At 33.0% G+C, this 22,645-nt stretch overlaps 1 protein-coding gene across 10 annotated transcripts; it reads left to right on the top strand.

Annotated features, from left to right (window-relative positions):
• Positions 1–397: 397 nt before the first annotated feature.
• On the top strand, positions 398–19,496 carry LOC134249773 (clathrin interactor 1-like). Of its 10 annotated transcripts, none has more exons than XM_062732120.1 (18): positions 398–567; positions 1,831–2,032; positions 2,133–2,271; positions 3,463–3,600; positions 3,902–4,088; positions 4,713–4,757; positions 8,623–8,637; positions 9,528–9,738; positions 10,040–10,196; positions 10,327–10,399; positions 11,231–11,486; positions 11,798–11,917; positions 12,126–12,200; positions 13,089–13,142; positions 14,236–14,365; positions 14,671–14,730; positions 15,555–15,680; positions 17,605–19,496. In XM_062732120.1, the coding sequence occupies exons 1-18, from the start codon at positions 536–538 to the stop codon at positions 17,763–17,765; spliced, it is 2,181 nt and encodes a 726-aa protein (XP_062588104.1). In that variant the 5' UTR covers positions 398–535; the 3' UTR covers positions 17,766–19,496. The 10 variants fall into 10 exon arrangements, with proteins under 10 accessions (XP_062588104.1, XP_062588103.1, XP_062588102.1 ...); XM_062732119.1 differs by lacking the exon at positions 8,623–8,637 and adding an exon at positions 7,002–7,019 and having other exon boundaries at positions 14,239–14,365; XM_062732118.1 differs by lacking the exon at positions 8,623–8,637 and adding an exon at positions 7,002–7,019.
• Positions 19,497–22,645: the final 3,149 nt, after the last annotated feature.

Raw genomic sequence — 22,645 nt, 5'->3', positions numbered from 1 at the left:
AATGTAGAAGCACAAAACAGACACGCTGTAAGTGTGTGTGTGTGGGGGGGGGGGGGGTAAACGTTCATAAAAAGGCTAGTTTATTGACACCCCCTCTCCCCACATTTTGTTGTAGTTTGTCAAATAAGAGTAGCGTGTTTAATGATGATTAAAATTTGGATGTGAAAGTGGTGGAACCGCTTTAATATAAATTAAAAGTGTCAAACACTGAGTTTCAAATATTTGCCTCTTTTTATTTACTCAGTTTCAATTTTTTTTCTTGCTGTTTTATGCTATTTCTCCTGTCAAAATAACTATACAACGTGCCTGCGAAGTGTGCACTGTCAGTGAAAAATGTACAAAGACTCACTGATATTCGCCATTCTCACTTTCTGGTGTTTGTTTTGATCCGCTCCCCTTTTGTGTCACGTGATATATGCGCCATTGCTAGATTTCGACAGACGGAATTTCTAAGAAGGGGTGGACAATCGTACACCATCTACGTATCTGGATAGTTAATCCGGATTAGGACAGATTATCTTGACATCTAGGAAAGATGTGGAAAATTAGGGAGATCACAGATAAAGTGTAAGTCGGTTTTTTTAACGGTAAAAGAAATATTACCTTGACCTTAATTTTCTTACACGTAGTTGTCTTCCGGTCTATGTTTGTTGATATTTGTCTTACTGATTTGATGCGAACATTGCCAATTGAAATTAAATAAGTTATAGTATTGAGAAGTTTCTATCTTTATTTATCTTTCTGAATATTCTTTGTTTATTCTTTAAGTGCGTAATAAATCGAATCAAAACTAAATGTAATGGGGGTGTCGGCGTCGCGTCATCTGTCAAAATAATACAATTAAACATGAGTTACATTTAAACTGAATACTAGAACTCAACAACTTTGATTTTATCGTATCTTTTTGTTTTAAAGCTTTATTTTTGTAAAGAACATTAATAAAAGCTGAAAGTAAAATAAAGATAGCTCGAATTTTCTCGAGACCACTTCCATATTGAACAAAATATTTAAGCCTATCCCATATCAAATGTTAGTATATTTTAGGGCTTAGAGCATTTTGAGGTTAGCAGAATATTGTATATGAGTATCATAATTTAGGATTTGCGCTGGGCTTGAACTTTTTACCTCTTCCATATCCACGTACCATGGTGCTTGGTTTCATGATAGTGAATTACGTTATTGTGTGTTTTTCTGTGTCTGTCCTAGTACTACTTAGAATAATCTAACTGTCTCGGGACAAGCCCTCACCACAGAATATATCCCATGTACTTGCAATGTAGCAAATCAGCGCAAATCTGCTTTGAAATGATTTTGAAGAATACAAAAGGAGTTGAGCTGAACTACCAATTTAATATTAAAACAAACCTTTTTGAGATTGTATATTATGTTGTTTATCCCCCAAAATCATCCATATAAAGATGAAAGTTCAACTGATTTTCTCATAGTCTTTTCTCACATGTCATGTTTAACATTCAGAACTCTCTGGATTTTCTGAGTAAATGCACTGAGTTTGAGTTATCACCCTTGTTCATTTTGCTACGTTGCGAATATACAGAACAAATTCTATCATTAAACTGTGTCTGCAGGACAAAACCTGTATAAGGATAGAACGTTCTGTCTATCTTAGTATTTGTACTGGTATTAAAAATATGGTCAAAATCGCTGTCACTATATGCAGTACAAAGGTCTAGGACATTGGGGTGTATGAAATATTGCTCATGCAGGTTTAAAAATAAACATTTTTGTTGATTGTTGGTTTATGACTCATCAAATTCAATAAAATAAAAAGATCAGCAATATTGATTTGCAATGTTTTTTTTTTAAATTTAGCACCAATGTGGTGATGAATTATACAGAGGTGGAGACAAAAGTAAGAGAAGCCACAAATGATGATGCCTGGGGGCCACATGGTCAAATTATGCAGGAAATTGCCAGATACACATTTACATATGAGCACTTTCCTGAGGTGATGGGTATGTTGTGGAAACGCATGCTTCATGACAACAAAAAGAACTGGAGGAGAACTTATAAGGTTTGAATGCAAGCTTAAAAATATTTCTTTTGTGACACTTTTGAGTGTTAGAGATTTATGATTCTAATATTACACTACTTTTGTTCTATTGTTTTTGCAGTCCCTACTTTTATTGTCATACCTGGTCAGAAATGGGTCAGAGAGGTGTGTAACGAGTTGTAGAGAGCACCTGTATGACTTGCGCGGATTGGAAAGTTACACATTCACAGATGAAATGGGAAAAGACCAAGGTTTAAATGGTAAAGTATCTGAGAGCTAATTGTATAAGTCCTCTTGCTGATTTTTAGTGAAAAATCATTGTAGCAAAGAAACTAAAGGTACTGTGAGTACTGAGTTCATGAAATAATATATCCCACCCCCACTACTCATCGAGTGAAAGGCAAAGTGTAACAAACACTTGCATCCCATCAGTTTATACTCACCCAAGTCCAAGCAGGCCTAAAGAATGGACAAAATCTCTTTCAGTATATACCCCTAAAAATTGAAAGGCAAACACAGGGGACTCCAAGTCCAAGCAGGCTTCTCCTAGAGTTGGGCATGATAACTGGAGGATTATGTTATTATAGGCCAGTGATTTTTCTACAATTTTTAAAAGGGGCCTGGGCCTTTTCAGGGAAAAATTAGTGTCAATGAAAACAATTGTTTTAATATTGACAAGGAAAATAAAATATATAAGTAAATGTTATATCATTTATCAAAATTGACAACAAAATGGACACAACATTTTTAATTTTATTTTTTCAGGGGACATATTTCGTTTTTTGCCATAATGGTAGACATAACTGAGAAAAAAATAATTCCCGATTTCTCGTTATTGCTCGCATTGGAGATGGAATAATCTTGACATGATTTACAAACAAAAGTATTGTCGATTTCTGTGCAATGCTAGTATCTGCAGGATGAAGAAACGGTTTAATTTTCGTGAAATCAATGACGCTTGTTGTAGAACTACTAGTACTTGCAATTTACAAATAAAGCTGTGTTTAACTGATTCTCATGCATATTAAATTTCTTACAATGTATTGACACACATGTTTGACCACATGATCGATGTGTTTTCCTCTTGCAAACACACAAATAAACTGCTGTTTCTGCCATTATTTGAAGCTGACACCAAAAACAATCTTCCATTTTAGATAAGTCGTACATAAAAAATTCAATATAACCAAAACAATAACTTTGAAAAAAGCCAAAATTGGGAAAAATCCTTTTTGTTTTGTTTTCACTGTAGGCAAGTAAATTTTAAGAAATATTCATTTCCAAACAGCCTTGTTTCGTTGTCCACAGTATTTTAAAAAATGAAAAAGTTGTTGAAATGTGAAGTCGAAGTAAAAGAGAGATTTATGTATAATTCAAATATTGTGCTGAAATTAAATGAATGAAACAAGTGTGCAAGATATGCCTGATTGATTATTTTATTGCAATTACAGTAAGGCAGAAAGCCAGAGAACTCGTAGAATTTATTCAAGATGATGAAAGATTACGAGAAGAACGAAAGAAAGCCAAGAAGAATCGAGACAAGTACATTGGAATGTCTGGTGATAGTTATTCATCAGGCAGCAGATACAGTAGGAGACATTTTCATATATATATAAAAATTCATTTAATTGGGATATTTTCTGTAGTTTAATGTTTAAAAATTAGATTTATCAAAAATACCCTTTTATGAAAAAAAAAATTTCTGCAGCATGTGAAAGAGAAATTAAGTACATATGTACTTGTATTGTGAAACTGATGCATTATTAGTGAAGATATATAGAGAGATCTAAAAAAAAAAAAAAAAAAAAAAAAAAAAAAAGAAAGTAAACGACACACTAGCTGGCACATTATACACATCTTGCATAAATTAATGGATTTTTTTTATCTCAGGTGACCGGTATGATGAGGATCCTGTATCATCATCAGGATCAGGGGGTAGATCTAAATATAAACTAGACGAAATTGACGACTGGGATTCCGGCAACAAGTCAATAGCAACAGAAGCAGTTGACAAGGTCAAAGGTCTATGGAACAAAGTTCAAGGTCGAAGGGGTCCAGAAGATATAGTTGACTACAGGTGAGGGTTGAGTAACAGTCAGACTATAATAACATGCTTTTGAAATGCTTATATTAGGCTGCACAAAGGAAACTCATAAGAAATTGTTATTGGAAAACTTTGGAAATTATCAAACTGTATTGAATGAATTAGACTGAGAAAAAAAGGAAATTTAATTCACTTTTACTTTTTGCTGCAATAGGCAAATGCATAGAGATTTAATTGAAATGATAGGTTACTATTTATCTTATGCTCTAAAATAGGGTAAAATGTATCTCAACAACAAAAAATGCATGTACAGGCATAATGCATGTTCTGTTGACTTTGTGTTGCCTAAGACGGAATTCTATATCAGTGATATTCAGTAAATCTTCATGGATTTGATCATTTATTCTGAGGTATTCATTATCATCATCTAGTTGTGTGATCTATTAATGCTTCACCATTAGTCTCTCTTTGAGGGGTCATACTAAAATTAACCTCCATACAAAAACATAATTGCAAAGGTGAATAAAGAAAGGGTACATACTTACTTTGAAAGTGTATTTATTGGCTATGGCGTGGTCAGAAACAGATTACAGTGGTGTGGGGCCTGTTGTGTTGTTTTGATGTGTATTTCTAAATCACCAGCTTGTAATTTTGTAGCTCAAACCGTGCCCCAGGCAGAAAGAACAGTTTGACTGATTTTAGGTGAGAAAAGTACTAACTGCTGAAAATTCAGAAAGCCCAAAGCAAATAATTAACATTCTGGAATAAATATGAAAAATCTTGTTGAACTTCTTCAAGTTGTAAATTTATATCTGTGGTTCAGCATCATTTTTCATTACAGCTTGTCTGCACATCTTTCTTTTTTTATGTTTTGGTAGCTTTATACATGTACTTGAAAAAAGAAACCTGCACCAACTGTGTCTCTTTTCTTTGCTGACTAAATTGTGTAATTTAGTAGCTATCTATTGTTTTTCTTCTTCATATGGATCATTACTTAAGTTTAAAGGTATTGAATTTTTGCATTGATGATGATCAAACTTTCAGGCTGTCAAAATATAAAAATGTCTACTGTATGTTTAAGTTTTGTAATGATGAACTTTGGCATTTAGCAATGCTTATTTGATTTAAAGAAATTATATAAACACACCCATTAAGTTTTACATGCTTTTCTGAAGTGGCAGTTGATAGACTGTGGGTGCAGGCAAGCTGAATCTGTTCTGTTGTTGATGTCTATTGCATGATATCATAATTGTGACACCTGATACAGGGTATTGAATAAGGACTTGTACATTTGTTTGAAAGATTTTGTACCTGTATTCCTTAGTGCAACAATGTTTTTGTAGACATTATACAATTATCAATTTTCCAAATGCATCATGTTAAGTGACTTAAGTCACTGACACACCCCCCCCCCCCCCCCCATGACACACTTATTGGACAAAAGAGGGTTGTCCCAAAAAGTCGTAGACAGGGAACGTAGTTAATTTTGTCTTTGCTAAATCAAATTTCTTTTCTTGTCATAGCAAAATGGAACATTTTATGATCATACATTTCAAGTTTCATGACGATACCACATTTGATAAGAGAACTATGAAAAAATAAAGAAACCATGTAAGTGTACATCGGCGCACAAAAGCAAGTGAAATTTACGTCTCTCATGACGTCATCTCTTTTTCTTCTTCACATGGGGATATTAACATCCAAGTGCAATGAAAAGCCACTCACTTAGGGACTTATGTTCGTTTTCTTAAGCAGATTCAAATTTTAGTCAAAATTTAGTTGAAAAATCACCTTACATTTTAGGCAGCAGAGAATACACCTTGTTTGACGACGTTCATGGCACAGAACATTCCCAAATGTCTGCGTTTAACAAACAGTACTCTACTTCTTACATGCAATAACTATTTTTTCGATATAGAAGAAAAACTATCTTTAAATCTCATGCTATTTAAAAAAAATCTCTTAAAACCTAGTGTGTAATGTCTTTTTTGTACTCTTTTTCCCCGGCTCTGATGAATATAAAACATACCAAAAACAATTTATTACATTTCCGTGCGCCGGGTACGCGTTCGACGACGTCATTTTCATCAATCTCAAATCCAACAAGACTCTGAAAATCATGCCATTAGTCGTCTGTTTCTATTTCAATTTATATGAAAGTTTGACATATTATTAAGATTGTGATTCTGGTTTTAGTGATTTAAATTTTAGTTCAATCTTTTACATAGTACCAAAGAAATAAAAGCAAATGTAATAGTTGTATGCGTAAATTATTCCAAATTTTGGTCGTGCGCCGACAGGCCATGTTGGCCTTCATATAAATCGTCCTAATATAATTAATATGAAAGATATATATTGAAGAATTCACAATTTTAAAGAACATTGAATGTATTATTTCAATGCAAAATTTGGTTAGTATTGGTTGCATGTTATAAAAGTTATTAACATTGTCTACGACTTTTTGGGACAACCCTCGTAAATGTATCAATATGATCTTGTTATAGACACTGCATGCATACTTCAAATAAAGTTCTTCAAGAATAGTTCAATACCCAGCTAATTTGCAATACATGGATTTTTTTTTCACTCAATGTAATTTAGATGTTTGAAAATTTGCTGTAAAAGATCTATGTTTTGTTATTTCAACTTCCAAGAGACACAAAATCAGCATATTGAGCAAATCTGTAAATTTGCAATAATTGAGTTCTTTATTTACCTGAAATTTACTCACCAAAAAATAATGTGAAGGTTTTACTCTTGTGCTGAAAGTGAAAGGGGTTATTTTGATAGAATGAAAAATTTTGAGAAAGTATTTCTGCATAAATTAGGAAATACAATGTACCATTTTTTGGTATTAATTAGATTCCAACCAATTAATAATCTGTTTACTACACATTGAAATACTTAATGAATGGGCAGATTGTAAATAAGTTCATCATAATTTAGGTACTCTAAGCCAACAAGGTATAGTACTTAGATTGTCAAGATACTCTGATTTAAGTAGTTTGACTCTAAACGAGGGGGTATGCACTGTATGCTCTGTATTGTGTGTAAATTACTTGTAATAATGGCATGCCTTCTCTCAGTTTCTTGTAATGTACTTTTAACTATCAAGAATATCATTAAGAACATGTTAAGTTTGCTTGAGTAGATGACATATACAAATTTTGATTGTGATGTGGAAATATTTATTGAATGTAAAAGTACTGGAGGTGATACAATATTTTATCAATTCAAGCATGCATTGTAAAATGGACTCCTTTCAATAAAGAATAATATCAAATGAATGTGATATATTGTCAGAAAGGCATGTGAAGAAAATAAATGAATAAATGTATGAGTAGAAAAAAGTTTGCAGAATTTTATATACTGGTACATATACATGAATTTCTCTTGCCCTTTAATTATGTTCCCCAAACGAAGTTGGGGAACATATTGTTTTTACTCTGTTTCTTATTATTATTATTTTTCTTCTTCTTCTTCCTGTTTTTTTGTCCGGGAATGATTGTAAACTATACATCCGACTAAGGTGAAATGTTTTTAGGGTCATTAGACATGTTATGTAGATTTGCGGAACGAAGGTCATTTTGCGCGCACGTGCTTGCAAGAGCGTGCACGTGCAACATGTGAAATGACCGATTTAATTGATATAGGCCTAACTTTTAAAATTTTTGATGACATGCTTTGAAACTTATAATATAAGGATATATTAGAAGCATAGACAATATGACATGGTCAAAATAGCAAGATCTCACGCGCATTACGTGCGCTTTGCTCTGATTGGCTGAAACTAAAGTCTCAATATCTTTCTTATTTTTTGACAAAATCCTTTGAAATTTTGAAAATAGCCATGCATAAGTATATCCTACAAGATATATAACAATTATCATGAAACACGTGCATGCACGTGCGCTGCAATCTGATTGGTTAAAACTTAAAATAGCTATACCTCCCTCGATTTTCAACCAAACAGGATGGAATTTGGAACATAGATAGATATACTGGACTTACAAGAAAATATGGTCACAATGCACATGCATACACGTGCATGTACGTGCGCTGCAATCTGATTGGCTGAAACTTTAAACAGCTATAACTCCCTTGGTTTTCAACCAAACGGGGTGGGATTTAGAACATAGATAGATGTAACGGTCATCTACAAGAAGATATGGTCACCATGCTCATGTATGCACGTGCGTGCACGTTAAATGAGCAAAATCAAAAAACACTTCAACGAGTGTATCTTTTTAATACTTTTGGATTAAATGCTTTAATATTTAGTATTTAAAAATATATAGATTGTGTAGACAAGATGATATGGTCATTACGCACATGCATTCACATGCGCACGCAAAATTTGAATGAACTTTGTACACTTCTGTGTAAACGTTATTTAAGTCTTAAATACATCGAGTTTGTCTTATTTAATGAAGCTACAGAGAATATAACCAAAAGGGAGTTGGGGAGCGTTTAATAATACATCTTTGTAATTTACGGTTTACAATTAGCACTAGTTAATATCTGTTACTGAAATATCACACTGTATTATTCTTAATCTATTCTGTAGCCTAACAGATCATTGGTATGTGAATATTTTGTCATGTTTAATGTTGTAAAAAGTATTACTCACAACTTCTAGTGTCATGTTATACTTTCATTTTCATGTGGAATAGCTCTGCAGTTTTAATCTATTAAGTAGAATGTAAAATTTTACTTCGTTTAGATCCGTGGCCCAGTTTTTAAAGTTGACTTAATATTTAACAGTTGAGAGGGTAAAATTGGGACTATGTATGGTCAAAAATCTTGAAAATCTAATATTTAAATATATTTTTCTTCTTTATGGTTTGATTTAAAAAAATAAATGTATACCTAACATTTTTAATAACTATATGCATGATTTTTTTCCTTACCACTGTGAATGTACTTTGACATTGGTACGGAGGTTAAAGTATTCATTGTCAGTATTATCATTTTTCAAAAATAAAGCTAACTGATAGAACGAAAAAATGCCGTAATGCTGTTACATGTGTATTAAATTATTGTAAATGTAAACTATATAGAAGTTAATCATTCTTATGTAGTTCACTCAGATAGCAGACAAGAGAATTCACCTAACATTTTGTCAATGTTTATCTTGAAAAAGCCACAACTTCATTCAAATAGCTCAAACTAAAGGTGTTTTTAGAGTGAAGAATAATAGTTACTGTATCTATTTGTTGAATTGTCTTTGTGTCATGTTATTGATTAGAAGAAGTTGTAGAAGGTTTGCATTTTGATTTAATCACTAATAGCAGGTAGAAATGAAGTGTTTATTATATTTTTTTTTTATCACATGAAAAAAACTTTTGGAGAATATTTCACACAGAATTATGTGTGCATTCTTTTATATATGCTGCAGTACTGATAATGGTAGGATAATTAACTATATATATTAATGCAATGTGATTATAAATTCTGTGATGTATATTTCAGTGATGAACCAGACAACAAAGTAGATGATTTTGATGATGCCCCGAATTCCAAATATTCCTATAAAGATGACGATGAAGAATTCACCTCAGTAGAACGAACACATACAACCAGAACGGAAAAAATAACAACGAATCGACGAACAAGATCTGTAGGAAAAAAATTAGATTTAGGGGCATCTTCTAATTTAGCTAAAGAAGTGTCAGATACAACGGTAATTTTGCAGATGAATTTAAAGTACAATGTATACATAACCTGAAAAATAATTGCACTTTTAATAATAATTTTGATAATTTACTGCTATTATAAGCATTCTGTGGTCTTATAGTCATTATAAATATTTCAGTCATAATAATTCATGAAGTGGTATTTTTGTCAGATGCAATATAAATGGTAACAGGAATTTTTTTTAAAGAATTTCAAGGTTTAACAATATAAAAATATTATAATTCTCTATTTAAAAAAAATTCTCTTGAAATTCGTAATTTCATTCTGTATTTTGGTGACCTATTTAGTCCCAGTCCAGTAGTACCGGTGTCAGAGAAGACTTTGGTCCCAGTTTGATAGATATGGGAAGTACGAAGACGGCAGAGGATGGCTTCTCAGATTTTGCTGATTTTAAATCGGCAGCAGCAAATGGGGAATTCAACCCAAGAGCTGGTACAACAGCTGGTAAGATTTACTTGTACCCTAATTACAGTACAGTGGACTCTATAACGACAAAGTTTGACTGTGCATGTATGTATATTCAACAGTTTCTTTTTTTTTTAATTAAAAAAAAAATATTTCTTTTCTGATACAGTTTCTCCAAACAAAGAATCTTTTGGGGACTTTGCAAGCTTTGATAACGGTCCTAACAATGCAAAACCAGCTGGGTATGTTTTTTTTTCGCAAGGAAGCATCAAATGTTATTATTATACCTCTACTGATTTTTCACAATATAAAAGTAAATCGATATATTTTGCTGATTTCCTGAAAATCACCGTGAATAAACCGATTCCCTGCAAAACAGACTGATTCCCTGCAAAAAAAGTACGTTTTTTTGATGAACTGATACACACCTATTCGGAACACTTAGCATTTTCTTTCAACTTACGACAAACTTAGAAATGTTCCGAATAAACTCATGAATATTCATTAATGAATCGAAATGCATCGCGAGTCAACTGGTCCCATATCAATCAGAAAGAACCAGTTTACTGGTAGCAAATGACAACAGAAATGGCGATCTCAAGATTTGCGTAATGTTACTTTCCATTTTACTCAGTAAAAACTCGGACAATGAACTGGTTTATTGATAAAATGGAATTCTATTCATGTCTGTATTCTGTTTTGTTGTTATTTTTTTTTTTATTTCTGTTGGAATTAAACATTGTTACAGAATAACTTTTTCAAATGTCTTGTTTGTATCGGTATAATAAAACAGTTAAAGTAATATATCACTGAGAGAGTCAGCAAGATTCCAGTTCCCCTCGAGCAAGCCTATTTCCCTCGGCGCAAGCGCCTCGGGAAGTAGACTTACTCTTGGGGAACTGGAATCTTGCTGACTCCCTCAGTGATATACTTTAACTGTATATTGACACATATCTATATTGATATAAATATGAAAAAATGTCTCTGTACTTCAAGTTTTCTTTATGAACAGATGTTTACATATGGTGTTTTTATTAATATACCTGTAAACATTATCTTTCCTCTTTATTTAGAAATGACAGCTTTGCAGACTTTTCTCAATTCAACTCAGCTGCAACAAGCCCTTCGAATTCAGCATCAACGAGTAATGACTTGCTGGATGTGTTTGGAAACAGTTCAATGTCAGCCCCTATGCCAACCAGTGGTCCAGGTGTGGGCAATCCAATGATGGGCAACATGCAGCCCATGAACAACGTGCCCATGTCAGGAATGAATCAGCCCATGATGGGGGTTAACATGAATGTGGGAATGACTGGTGTGCCAAATCAGGTCAGTTTTTCATGACACAGAAAAATTCTTTGAGTTGTGATGTTCTTCACTTTCTACCATAGATAAAAACAAAGAAACAGAGGCATACAAATGCTCATTCTTCTAGCTAAGCTTTTTTCAAATGCAAAACAACGATATTTTCAATTAATATCTAAAATTTTTTATTTCTTTTAATTTATTTTCATTATTCAATTACTTTTTAAAATTTCTTGCATTATGAATAAAAACTACTATGCCAACAGGCGATTTAAAGATTACTTAAAGATATGAGTGCATTTAAGGTTTCCTTAAAACTGGCTTTTTATTGACAGATGGGAATGAACCCACAGATGATGGGTATGACCCCACAGTCTCAAGGTCAAATGACGGGAATGTCCCCCAACATGATGTCACAAGGCATGATGGCACCCATGTCAATGCCACAACAGCAGGTTTGATATTAATGAGATGAACAGAAGCAGTTGTACATTAGTTTTATTGGCTGTTAACAGCTGATATTAATAATATTATGTTAAAAAATTTGTTTAAAGAATAATTGTGCTTGGTAATTTTGAAATTCACTCTGTATATTTTGTTGTTATTTGTTAACTTTATAAATCGATAAAATGAAACCACTAACATGAAATTAAATATTTGTAGCCTATGATGATGCAGCCAGGAATGCCACAGAACATGGGATTTACAGCCAACTTCCCAATGCAAAACTCTGGAATGGTAAGTCATGCTTGGGGTCAAGAATATGGCACTCCAACATGTGATTGTAATAAAGCGAAAAAGGAGGTCAATGTTAAAAAAAAAGAATGTTTGCCATATTCTTATGCACTGTATAAGCAATAAAATTTGCATGTGGTAAAAATTTTGGCAATAGTATGTGGATCAACTGATGGAAAGCTTACTGCATGAATTTCCCTTGGCTTATGAAATTGTACAAACAGGTGATGGCACAGGGTTTTTATTTTAAAATGGTTTGGTCAGTTTTAAAGAATTATCAAGTTTCATACAACATGCATGCTGTTTATAAAATTGAACTCAAAAGTATGTGTTAGATATGGGCAGTACACATATGTCAGGGCAGTAGAAGCACATTAGTAAGTCATTATTCATCAGACCGTAACGGTAATGGTAAATCATGCTGCATTTTGTTTTGTCCCCTCATTCAATATTCATATGCAGCACTCTAATACCCCATATTCATTGGATTAATGCACTCAGCTTTAAAATAAAATATATATTGTGCAAAGTTGGTTATTAATAGTCAGACAGAAAAAAAACTATATTTGTTCCAACTCATCCATTAGAAACCTGAAATATAAAGGCAAGGTTAAGTTACTAACAAAATGTTTAATTCCTTAACCTGCATGCTTCAGCTGTATGTGGATAGATATTTTTGGTACATGAACAAATATTAAAACACCATTTAATTCCCTTGAATATTAAATCTTCTTTTTTGAAATTAATTATTACACGAATCAAAGATTTGTCAAGTATTTATGTTAAATTGAACAATATTCCTTGATTTATAAACTTGATTAAAAAAAAGTAAACCAATACTTTTCTTCCCAAATCCCATGTATCATGAAATCTAACACCATGTGACTTTAGGTTGCAGAGGAAACAGAAATAACTAGCATTACTACGTCTGCATCTGAGACCAAGGTTGGTTCATTTTTCACCTCCCCTTTGGCTTCATGTTATTATTGGGGAAATCATTGACTCTAATCTGTATGGCTTCACATACAAGGAACAAAACGGGGATAAAAATGTGCTGAACACTCTGATTTCTTTTATGTAGTATAATGATTGAAAGTGAAACTTTACACCTGGAAGTTAACCCATGCTTTTTGGAAGCTTAAAGAGACATCCTGTAGCGGAAATATTTACAACAACTTCTGTTTAGAACAGTTATAAAAATAAGTCCAGAGATTCCAAAACTTTTGTGGCTTCACAGATCAGATATTTCACTATTAAATTTAACATATAAATATTAAGAAAAGTTCATGACACTTTGTTATGAATTCATAGAGAGCTGAAAATTTTGGTTTATCTTTCCTTGTATGTGAAGTGGATTTCTTTTTCTTGTACATCTGTAACCTTGCTTTGAATTCAGCTAGATTTATGAATCAGTAATGCATATTGAACAGATTAAGAGTTGTTATTTTCATGGTACACGGAATAGTTGATCTTGTAGTATACCAGTGCTGAGCTTACGAGTGTTTGAAGATATGTTTAAATATATGTCATATTTTCTATCATAAAATATCCAAACTATTAGATTTATAATTATTTAATCCAAGTGTTCCAAAGAAATCTGGTATTTCATGTACATGTATACAGTACTGTATATACTTATGATATGCACATCCTTATACCCCAGTACATATATTTCATAAATAGCATACCCATCAAAGGTGACTGGTGGTGGCCGATATTTAACCTGAACCATTTTGTTTACACTTACATGTACTTGTATACAAGGCTATATCAGTTATACTCTGTATCCTATGTTATCCTCCGTAGACTATGTTGGCTATTCTTGTAGGTACAGTGTTGAGAGTAACTTATTTAGTTGACAGATGTTTGTATTTACAACAGTTGTATGGTAAATGGGATGTGATTGTCATACATTGTACACTCGCTCACACTATGACACAGCCGAAACCAGTTTCAGAAGAATCATTTTAAGGTTTATTGGATTTAAAAGAAAATAGAAGAATAGTTTATGATATCAAATTTCTGTTGTTGTTTTAAGCAGAAGAGTTCCAACACCTGGACAGATTCAGGAAAAGTGAACATTGATCTGGATGGGCTCTCATCTCCCAATAAGTACCAGAAACACGCACAACCGTCCATGAACCAACTCCAGCAGCGCACTAGTCAAGGTAATACAGCCTGGGCAACTCCGAGAACAAGTTATAGATTCTTATGATGTAGTGTACAGTTAGATATAGGATTAATTACCAGAGCTGGACATTGTGGATAAGAAAATTGCCTTCTTTTAGTGATGGTCAAAATGCACATTGTTATGTCTTATGATAAAGAGAATTAATTTTTACTGGAATGAAACTGAACTTTACATATTTTTTGATATCGAAAATAATGAATATTACTAACTGAAAGGGAATTTAAAATTAAAAAAAACCCTTTTTACTAAAAGAAATAACAATTGGTTTGCATGTGTTTAAAGGAGTTCCATATAACACTTGGAGCCCTGAAATGTATCAGCTGGGGTACACCACTGAATATGGTATAAATTCTTGTTTTGATTAAAGTCTTTACTTTGCTGTGCATGTATTTTGATGTTCTGAACTCTTTAAGTTCACTTGGGTAGCCTGTGATTAGAGTTATCTTTTCACCACATGTACATAATTATTTTCCAAGTTTTGTTTGTTGGAGAGATTGATACTGTTTTGTGGTTTTTGGGTTGAAGTGATTGTGGATAACAATTTTCTTTTTGATTATACACCTGTTATTGCTATTGCTTTTGATAGGATAAGTTGCTCCTTTTTTTTTTGAAGTACATATTTATTTTCCATTAAAATGTGCTTGACGGTATTCTCTTTTATTTGGGTTTGGGTGTATTATCATATGACACACATGTACAAGATAATTCTGAACCAAGTAATAAGCTACTATGACCAAGGTTGCAAAAGGTCAATAAATTTTTTACTGGTTAATGAACTTAGATATGATAAGAGTTACCTGAAGTTTTAAATTAGTTGATGTTTCTTAAAAACTGATTTAAGCCCCCAAACATCTGCTAAATAAAATACATTTATGTACTTAGCTGGTACTAGATAATAATTTGCACTATATGTCCTAGAATCATAATGTGCACATGTTAAATATAAAGAATTCTTTTCATTCAAAAAAGATCTCTAAGGCAATTTGAAAGAACTTAAATGTTAACTGTGAAAATTGTGATGATGTGGATAAATGAAAAACAATGATGTACATAGTTTTAACTATTAAATATAACATACTAAAATTGATTATATATTGAGTATAATCCATAGCTCTTCTAGATTGTATTAGTGTACAAACAAATAACCAATTGTGTTGCTGTTTTAGGAATGGTGGGAAACCAGCCAGGAATGGCAGGGTTACAACAGGGAATGCAAAACATGTCCGTGAACCAGGGCAACATGATGGGACAGCCAATGATGGGGCAGCCTAGACAAATGGTGGGACAAATGGGTAAGCACTAAATACAGAGGGAGAAGCTATTTAGACAGACTTTGATAGACTGAATATTGATTTGTAAAAGTTTAAAAGGCAGGAAACAAGAATTTAGTTGATGTTTGCCTCAGCAGGGTTCTCCATAAGCTGTTTTTCTGTGTTGCTCCCGACACAGTAAGTTTTTTTCCGACACAGTAATGATTCAAATTTTATGCATACGACACAATAAAAATGTTGCCGACACAGTAAGATCTGTGATAATTAGAAAATCTAAACACATAAATTCTTTATGACTGAAACTTTAATAAAGAATTCTACCGTCTTTCAATTAATTACTAAGGGCTTCACCTTGCATGATCAATTATCTCCTAGACCTTCGCTGGACCTTACGCATGAAGGAACAAACACAAATAATTTGTTTTCACACTTCCATGTAACGGTTAGTTGGTAGTTGCAATAAATACATTGTTTTATTAAAAATATTTAGATGTGTCACAGCTCTAGAATCATGTTTAACAAGCACTGTAAGTTACACATAATATCGTACCGAAGTCATTTAAATGATGTAAATAAATTGATTAAAATTTTCAACATGTTCAAGGAACTCTTTAAAGTATTTAACTGTTCTGAAGTTTCTTTGTAATGAAGTTACTCGAGCAAGAAAAATGATAAATAATCAGGGCCAATTTACTTTCAAAAATGATACAAAAGTAGTTCGACTGTGTCCAATGGTATCGGTCAGAATTTCCTCTGCTTTAGAGAACCTGTTTTTACTTTTATTAATACATGTATGTACGACCATAACTTTTGTATAAAAATTGGCGATTTTTTAATTAAGTGTGTGCATGCATTCTTTTGTAATTACAATGAATAGTGATTCAGTTGCGAATTTGATCGCGAAAATACCGCAAATTTTTAGTGCTTCGCGTAAACTTTGCAACACAGTAAAATTCAAAACGATGGAGAACCCTGCCTCAGTCTGGGCTATGATTGTGATTCATTAGTGCCTTGCTTTTGTTGATCAGTCTGTCTGATATTGCTTTGTCTAGAATATATTTTTTTCTTGTTTTGGTCCAGTTTGAATTCAAATCTACACATGTTTGTTGGTACAGTGAATCAATATATGTAAATTCTGTGTTCCTCTCCCTTGCATTACCTGGCTCATATTTTATATATTGAGAAGTTAATGTGTAAAAGATGTGTAGTGACATAGAGGGTCAAGGTCATATCAGATCTCTACTAAAATCTTTGTCATTATTTTTAAAGTAGATGGTGTGAGCATATTAAAACTTCTTTTTTCATCAATCTAAATCATAGTGCAAACTAACAGTGCCAACAAGTTGAAGTGTGTGCAGTGACCTTGAATTAAGTATCTTAAGGTCAGACAAGACTTCCCCAATATCTGTTTTGTAAATCTTCGTAATACAGGAAAATACTCAAAATTTTAATCACATTCTGATTTGTAAATCAATTTCTAAACATCTTTAAAAAATCCAAACAATTAAACATTTGAAATTGGAAAAATTATTTTTCTTCCCAAAAGGATTATATAAGAAAAACTACCCCTGGTATCTTGCAGAAATGCCTGGTAAGGTACCTCAATTTTTTGTGAGTAAACATGTTTAAGTAGCAATACTTCAATGACAAAAATAAGGAATGTCTTGTCTATCCTTAATAAAAACCAAAGATGATAGCAGGCTTCTAAGGAAAAAATTTCAAAAATCAAGATCAGAGTGAACAAGTTTTGTCTGAAGGCTCATTTTTACTCCAAGAGAGTGTTAAGAATATGCAAGGATAAACTTCTCCTCCAGTCAAATACCTGTAGTCCACATCAAACCCAGTGGGAGAAAAAGATGCACAAAAGCATGTAAAATGCAAAAAAATAATATCAGTTGTCTGTAACTAGTGTGATTATAGTTTTCATATATTATTGTATTTTCAGGAATGTCGGTTGGTATGCAGGGAAGCATGGGAATGCAGACAGGGATGGGGACTATGCCGAGTGGATCTATGGGAATGCAAAGTAAAATGATGGGACAAAGTCAGTTTCAGCAAAGAACTGATGCCGCATTTAGCTCATTTGGTAACTTTGGCAAAAAATAAAGAGGAAAAAGGAAGGGGCATTTTATCCGTTCGATTCTTGGACAGCGAGACAGAAATCTCCAACATTCTAAAAATTGGAACAGTCTGGAGACGTGTGAACAATGAAGAACTTTCCATTTCTTGTTTGTTTTCAGCAGTGCTGACATTACTCTGAACATGCTTATTTTTCTATGAAATAGAGGTTTGTTTAAATTTCTGTCAAGAAATTGAAGAATGGTATGAAATAAGTAAATTGTAATTTAAGTAAACATTCTGAATTCTTTTTAATATATAAGTTGGTCATATGTGCAATATTTTTGTACTTGAAATCGGGTCAAAAACTGGAGATTGATATTTAATTGAAAGCAAAAATCATTCACTTATTATTAAACTCAAAACTTTAAAGGTCAGAACTCCATCCCACAGTAGATGTGATTAACAACATGTATATTCAACACCTTCATTCTTAATAATAGCTTTGTATTTAGGAAATCCAGTACAGGCCAGTAATGTTCTTTATATTACAAAACCGCTCTCAAACTGCAAAGAAAAAAAATTCCTAAAATTTTCATCTGGTTGTGAGAAGATCTATTGTCATGATTTTTTTTTTCTGAGATCTGCATAAATTGTCAATTTTCTCTTATCCTTCTCTGTTCTTTGATTGTAACACTGTGTATCTTCCCATAGATACATGTACTACATATATTTAAGTATTCAAAAAATGTAATTACTGATCATGTAATTTAATTTTTTTAAAAACAATATTCCAGATTGTCATATAAATTTGAAAATGATCTGTATTCAGATTTTGATTGTTTATGAACACTTTTCCAAATTGTCTCCCCATTTCACAGTGAAATATTTTGCCTTAATTAAGAAATTCATGAGGAGTTACCTCACCATTATCCATAAAAAATTCTTCAAAAGAAAATACATCAGATATATCGCAAGGAGAACATATCATGATGTTGAACAAGGAGATGTATTGTGATAGGCTTCTGCAACATTCCACTGTAGCTAGTTGTATTGAAAACCTTGCTCAGATCAACTGCTAGTGTACTTACAGCAGCATTTGCTTCATGGGAAAGATCTAACTTTTGTAAATACAATCATTTTGCTGAAACAAAAAAAAAATCATTGCATTATTATGTTTGACATCATATAAGTGCTATGAGTGAATTAATGAAGTTGATGTGGGTTTAAAGTCATACTTCAATGTACTAGCATGCATTATCACATGGGTCCAACTACGGTACTACAAATTTCAGACATGTGAAAGTGGTTTGTGAACATGAGGTATCTGTAGGTTGATGTTATCTAGAAAGAATTGAATTAAATATTATAAATAAAATTTGTAATGATATACAAATGTAGCTTTGAAGAAAATCTTTTAGTGAATATTTACTTAAGAAAAGCGTAAAGCTGTATCTTAAGATACATGTATTAGCATAATTGTCATACTTTATCATTGAAAGCTTGGGTTTTTTGATTTTTATAAATCTTCAAACTTGGGTAATGATTTTATTTCTTAAAATATTTAATGTATATTTAAATTACTCATTTATATTGTTGATTGTTGATGTGTGTGATTCTGATTTAAATAAAATATAATTTTTAAACATAACTTGTTACATACTGATATTTACTTGTATGACTGTATTGTATATTGTGTTTTATGTGAAAAGCATGAATGGATTTGTATATACTGTTGTATACAAGACGCAGTATTATAATAAAGGAGTAAAAAATGTCTCCCTTAATTCATTATTTCTGGCAGTTTTAAAAAAGCAATGGATATTTATGATGAATAGAAAGAACAAATATAATCTATATAGTTATAATACAATATTTCCATTTCTAAATTTTTTCTCTATAATAACCCTTTGAAAGTAAGCGGAGTTGATTTCCTGATAATTCTGCCGGAATGTAAATTAGGCAGGTCAATAGGTCAGCAGCTAAGGAGGCCTAATACGAATGCAAATCTCGTGCGCATCTGTCTCTGTGTCTGACGCTAAGGAGGCCAAATATGCATGTAAATCTCGTGCGGCTGTCTTTGTGTTTGACGTCCGTGTGCGAGGACCATTGAAATTGGCATGGAAGTCCTCGTGTAATTTAAATCGATTAGTCTACATTCTTAATGTCTAAGTACAATTTTATTTCACAATGAAATGGAAATATAAGGAATCACTGTCTAGTTTTGAGGGTATGCCAGGGACATCAACAATAGTGGGAAACATGGAATAATTCTAGCATAACGGGCTTCGCCCGTTATGCAAATTATTCCATGTTTCCCACTATTGTTGATGCCCTGGCATACTCTCAAAACTAGACAGTGATTCCTTAAATAATCCTGCCACATAGTTATAATACAATTATCTTGCCATGATGGCAGAGAGCACTACAAAAATGACAAACGAGGAATAACTGCTATTTTTGACAGGATTTGATTTATGATATCAAATTGAAAGATTAGAAAGTAAAAATTCATTTTTTGCTAACCTCAACGAAGAAAGAGGAGCTTATGTGATACCCTTGTCGGCATCCCAGATTAAGGTTAAGTTTTAAGGTCACCTGAGTAAACTCGGATTGACCTATTGCTATCTGTTTGACTGTCGTCATGTGCCGTGCATTAACATATGAACATTTTCAGCTTTTTCTTTGTAACCACTCAACCAATTGCAACCAATTTTGGCATAAAGCATATATGGGTCAAAGGGAACAAGAATTGTGAAATTCATGGTCCCTGCCCCTCTGCAGGAGGGGTGGAGCAAAAATCACTAAAATTAATGCAATCTTTAAAAATCTTCTTTACTCCTGGACATCAAGCAGTCAAACTGTTGGCATGATTGTAATCAGCATTGAGTCCTCTTCCAAAATTGTGAATTTTGTGGCCCTAGAGTCGGGAGTTTTAGTGCCAGGGCGGGGTTATATAGATTATATAGTGAAAATGCATATTTTTTTTTTGAAAATCTCTGCTTCTGGGTATTAAATAAACTAAGCAAGTACTTAATTATGTTGAATAAGGGCGCCTCTTCAAAAATTGTGAATTTCGTGGCTCCAGGGTTATGGGTTCTAGTGTTATGTCAGGGCTATAAAGATATAAATGTATAGTGAAAATGTATAAATTCTTTGAAAGTCTTCTTCGCTGCTCCTGGGTATTAAATAAACTAACCAAGTACATATATTTATGTTGAATATGGGTGCCACTTCCAGAATTGTAAATTTCATGGCCCAAGGGTCAGCGGTTCTGGTGTTAGGGCAGGCTCTATTGATTATATAGTGAAAATGCATAAATTCTGCAAAAATGTGCTCCTCTGCATGCTCCTGGAAATTAAATGAATGAACTACATGTATGTATACAGTTATTATGAGGAAGGATGCCTCTTTCAAATTTGTGAATTTCATAGCCCCTGGGTCAGAGGTTCTGGTGTTAGGATGGAGTTCTAATGATTATGTTTTGTGAAAATGCATTAATTCTTTGAAATTCTTTTTCCTTTGCTCCTGGGTATTATGCCAATGATCTTGGTACACATTTATGATGAAGAAAGGCACCTCTTTCAAAATGGTCAATTTCAGAGCCTTGGGATCAGGAGTATGGGGGAAGGGGTTACATACATGTAGTTTGAAAATAAATTAATGCTTTAACATCTGCTCTTTGGTATTAATCAACCATTTATGATGAAATTTTCAAAATTTTGAAATATGTGGCTTCAGGGTCAGTGGCTCCTGTGGGGGTAGGGTGCAAAATTGTTTATAAAGTGGAAATGCATTTTCTCCTTGTTACTCTGATCTACCCCTGTGTTTAAATTAACAAAAGAAAGCATGCCGAGTGTATAGTTTGAAAAGCAATGGTGCATCTTTCAAAATTGTTTATTTCATTATTGCTTCTGGTTTTAAGAACCAAATTCAATTGTTGGAAAGTTGTTACATGATACATCACTATATAGCTAGGGCCTTGGGCCTCTTGTTTGGAGCAGTTTTTTTTCTACTTCTTTGCCCTACATTGATTATAGACATGCATGGAAGATGCTTCTAGTGTGTTTCATTGTACATGTACCAGCTGACAAAGATTCAGATGCTGCAATTTCAGCAAAGGAATGAACCAGGTTAATGTTTTTGGAGCAGGTTAACATTTTTGGTGCAGTTTTTGATGTAGGTCTCATTTCCAAGTAACTATATGCCCTATGTTGACCAAACTTGCATGGATGATCAACATATCAGAATAAGCACTACTAGGTTTGCTTTGGATGCTGAATCTGACCTACATTTTCTGGATGAGTGAACAAGTTAATGTTTTTGGTGCAGGTTTCTTTTCCAAGTAACTATGAACCCTATATATGTTGAGCAAACTTGCATGGATAATATATAAGGATGCATACTTATGGACTTGCTTTGGATGCTGAATTAGACATACATTTTCCAGATAATGGACCAGGTAAAAGTTATGGATGCAGGGCTATCACCAAGAAAATATAAGGCCTATATTAACCAAACTTGCACAAATGATGCATCAAGGGATGAAAACTCTCAAACTTGCTTCAGATGCTGGATTTGAATGACATTCTCTTGACGGATGACTAGTTTGAAGTTTTTGGATAGGTCTATTCCAAAGTAAATGCAAACCCTATCAGATCAATATTGCATAAATTTTGCATTTCTGGATGTACACTTTTAGAATGTTGGTTAATTGTGTTCTTTTGCCTTACTTAACAACATTTGTTGAGGTGAGCTTTGTAATCTCTAATTATCTATGTATATAGAACTTAATCATAAGGTAAAATGTCCACAGTAGTGCCAGATATAGAGCACCTGACCGGAGATTTAGGGAGCCAGGGTTCAAATCCCAATCTGGTCCTCTGCGTCTTTTTCCTCTCCCGTTACATTTGGTGCTGTGCCATGCC

The sequence above is a fragment of the Saccostrea cucullata genome, unplaced genomic scaffold (genome assembly GCF_032062105.1).
Source record: "Saccostrea cucullata isolate Sc308-1 unplaced genomic scaffold, CSIRO_AGI_Scuc_v1 ctg160, whole genome shotgun sequence".
NCBI lineage: Eukaryota > Metazoa > Mollusca > Bivalvia > Ostreida > Ostreidae > Saccostrea > Saccostrea cuccullata.
Note: the sequence above shows the minus strand (reverse complement) of the source record. Positions and strands in the feature narration are given on the sequence as shown.

Excerpts from the sequence above, each read along its gene's own strand:
- LOC134249773 (XM_062732118.1), top strand. The coding sequence starts at position 536 with ATGTGGAAAATTAGGGAGATCACAGATAAAGT. Across the intron at positions 4,089-4,712 it reads GAAGATATAGTTGACTACAG|CTCAAACCGTGCCCCAGGCA; the intron begins GTGAGGGTTGAG and ends GTAATTTTGTAG. Across the intron at positions 11,918-12,125 it reads TGTCAATGCCACAACAGCAG|CCTATGATGATGCAGCCAGG; the intron begins GTTTGATATTAA and ends AAATATTTGTAG.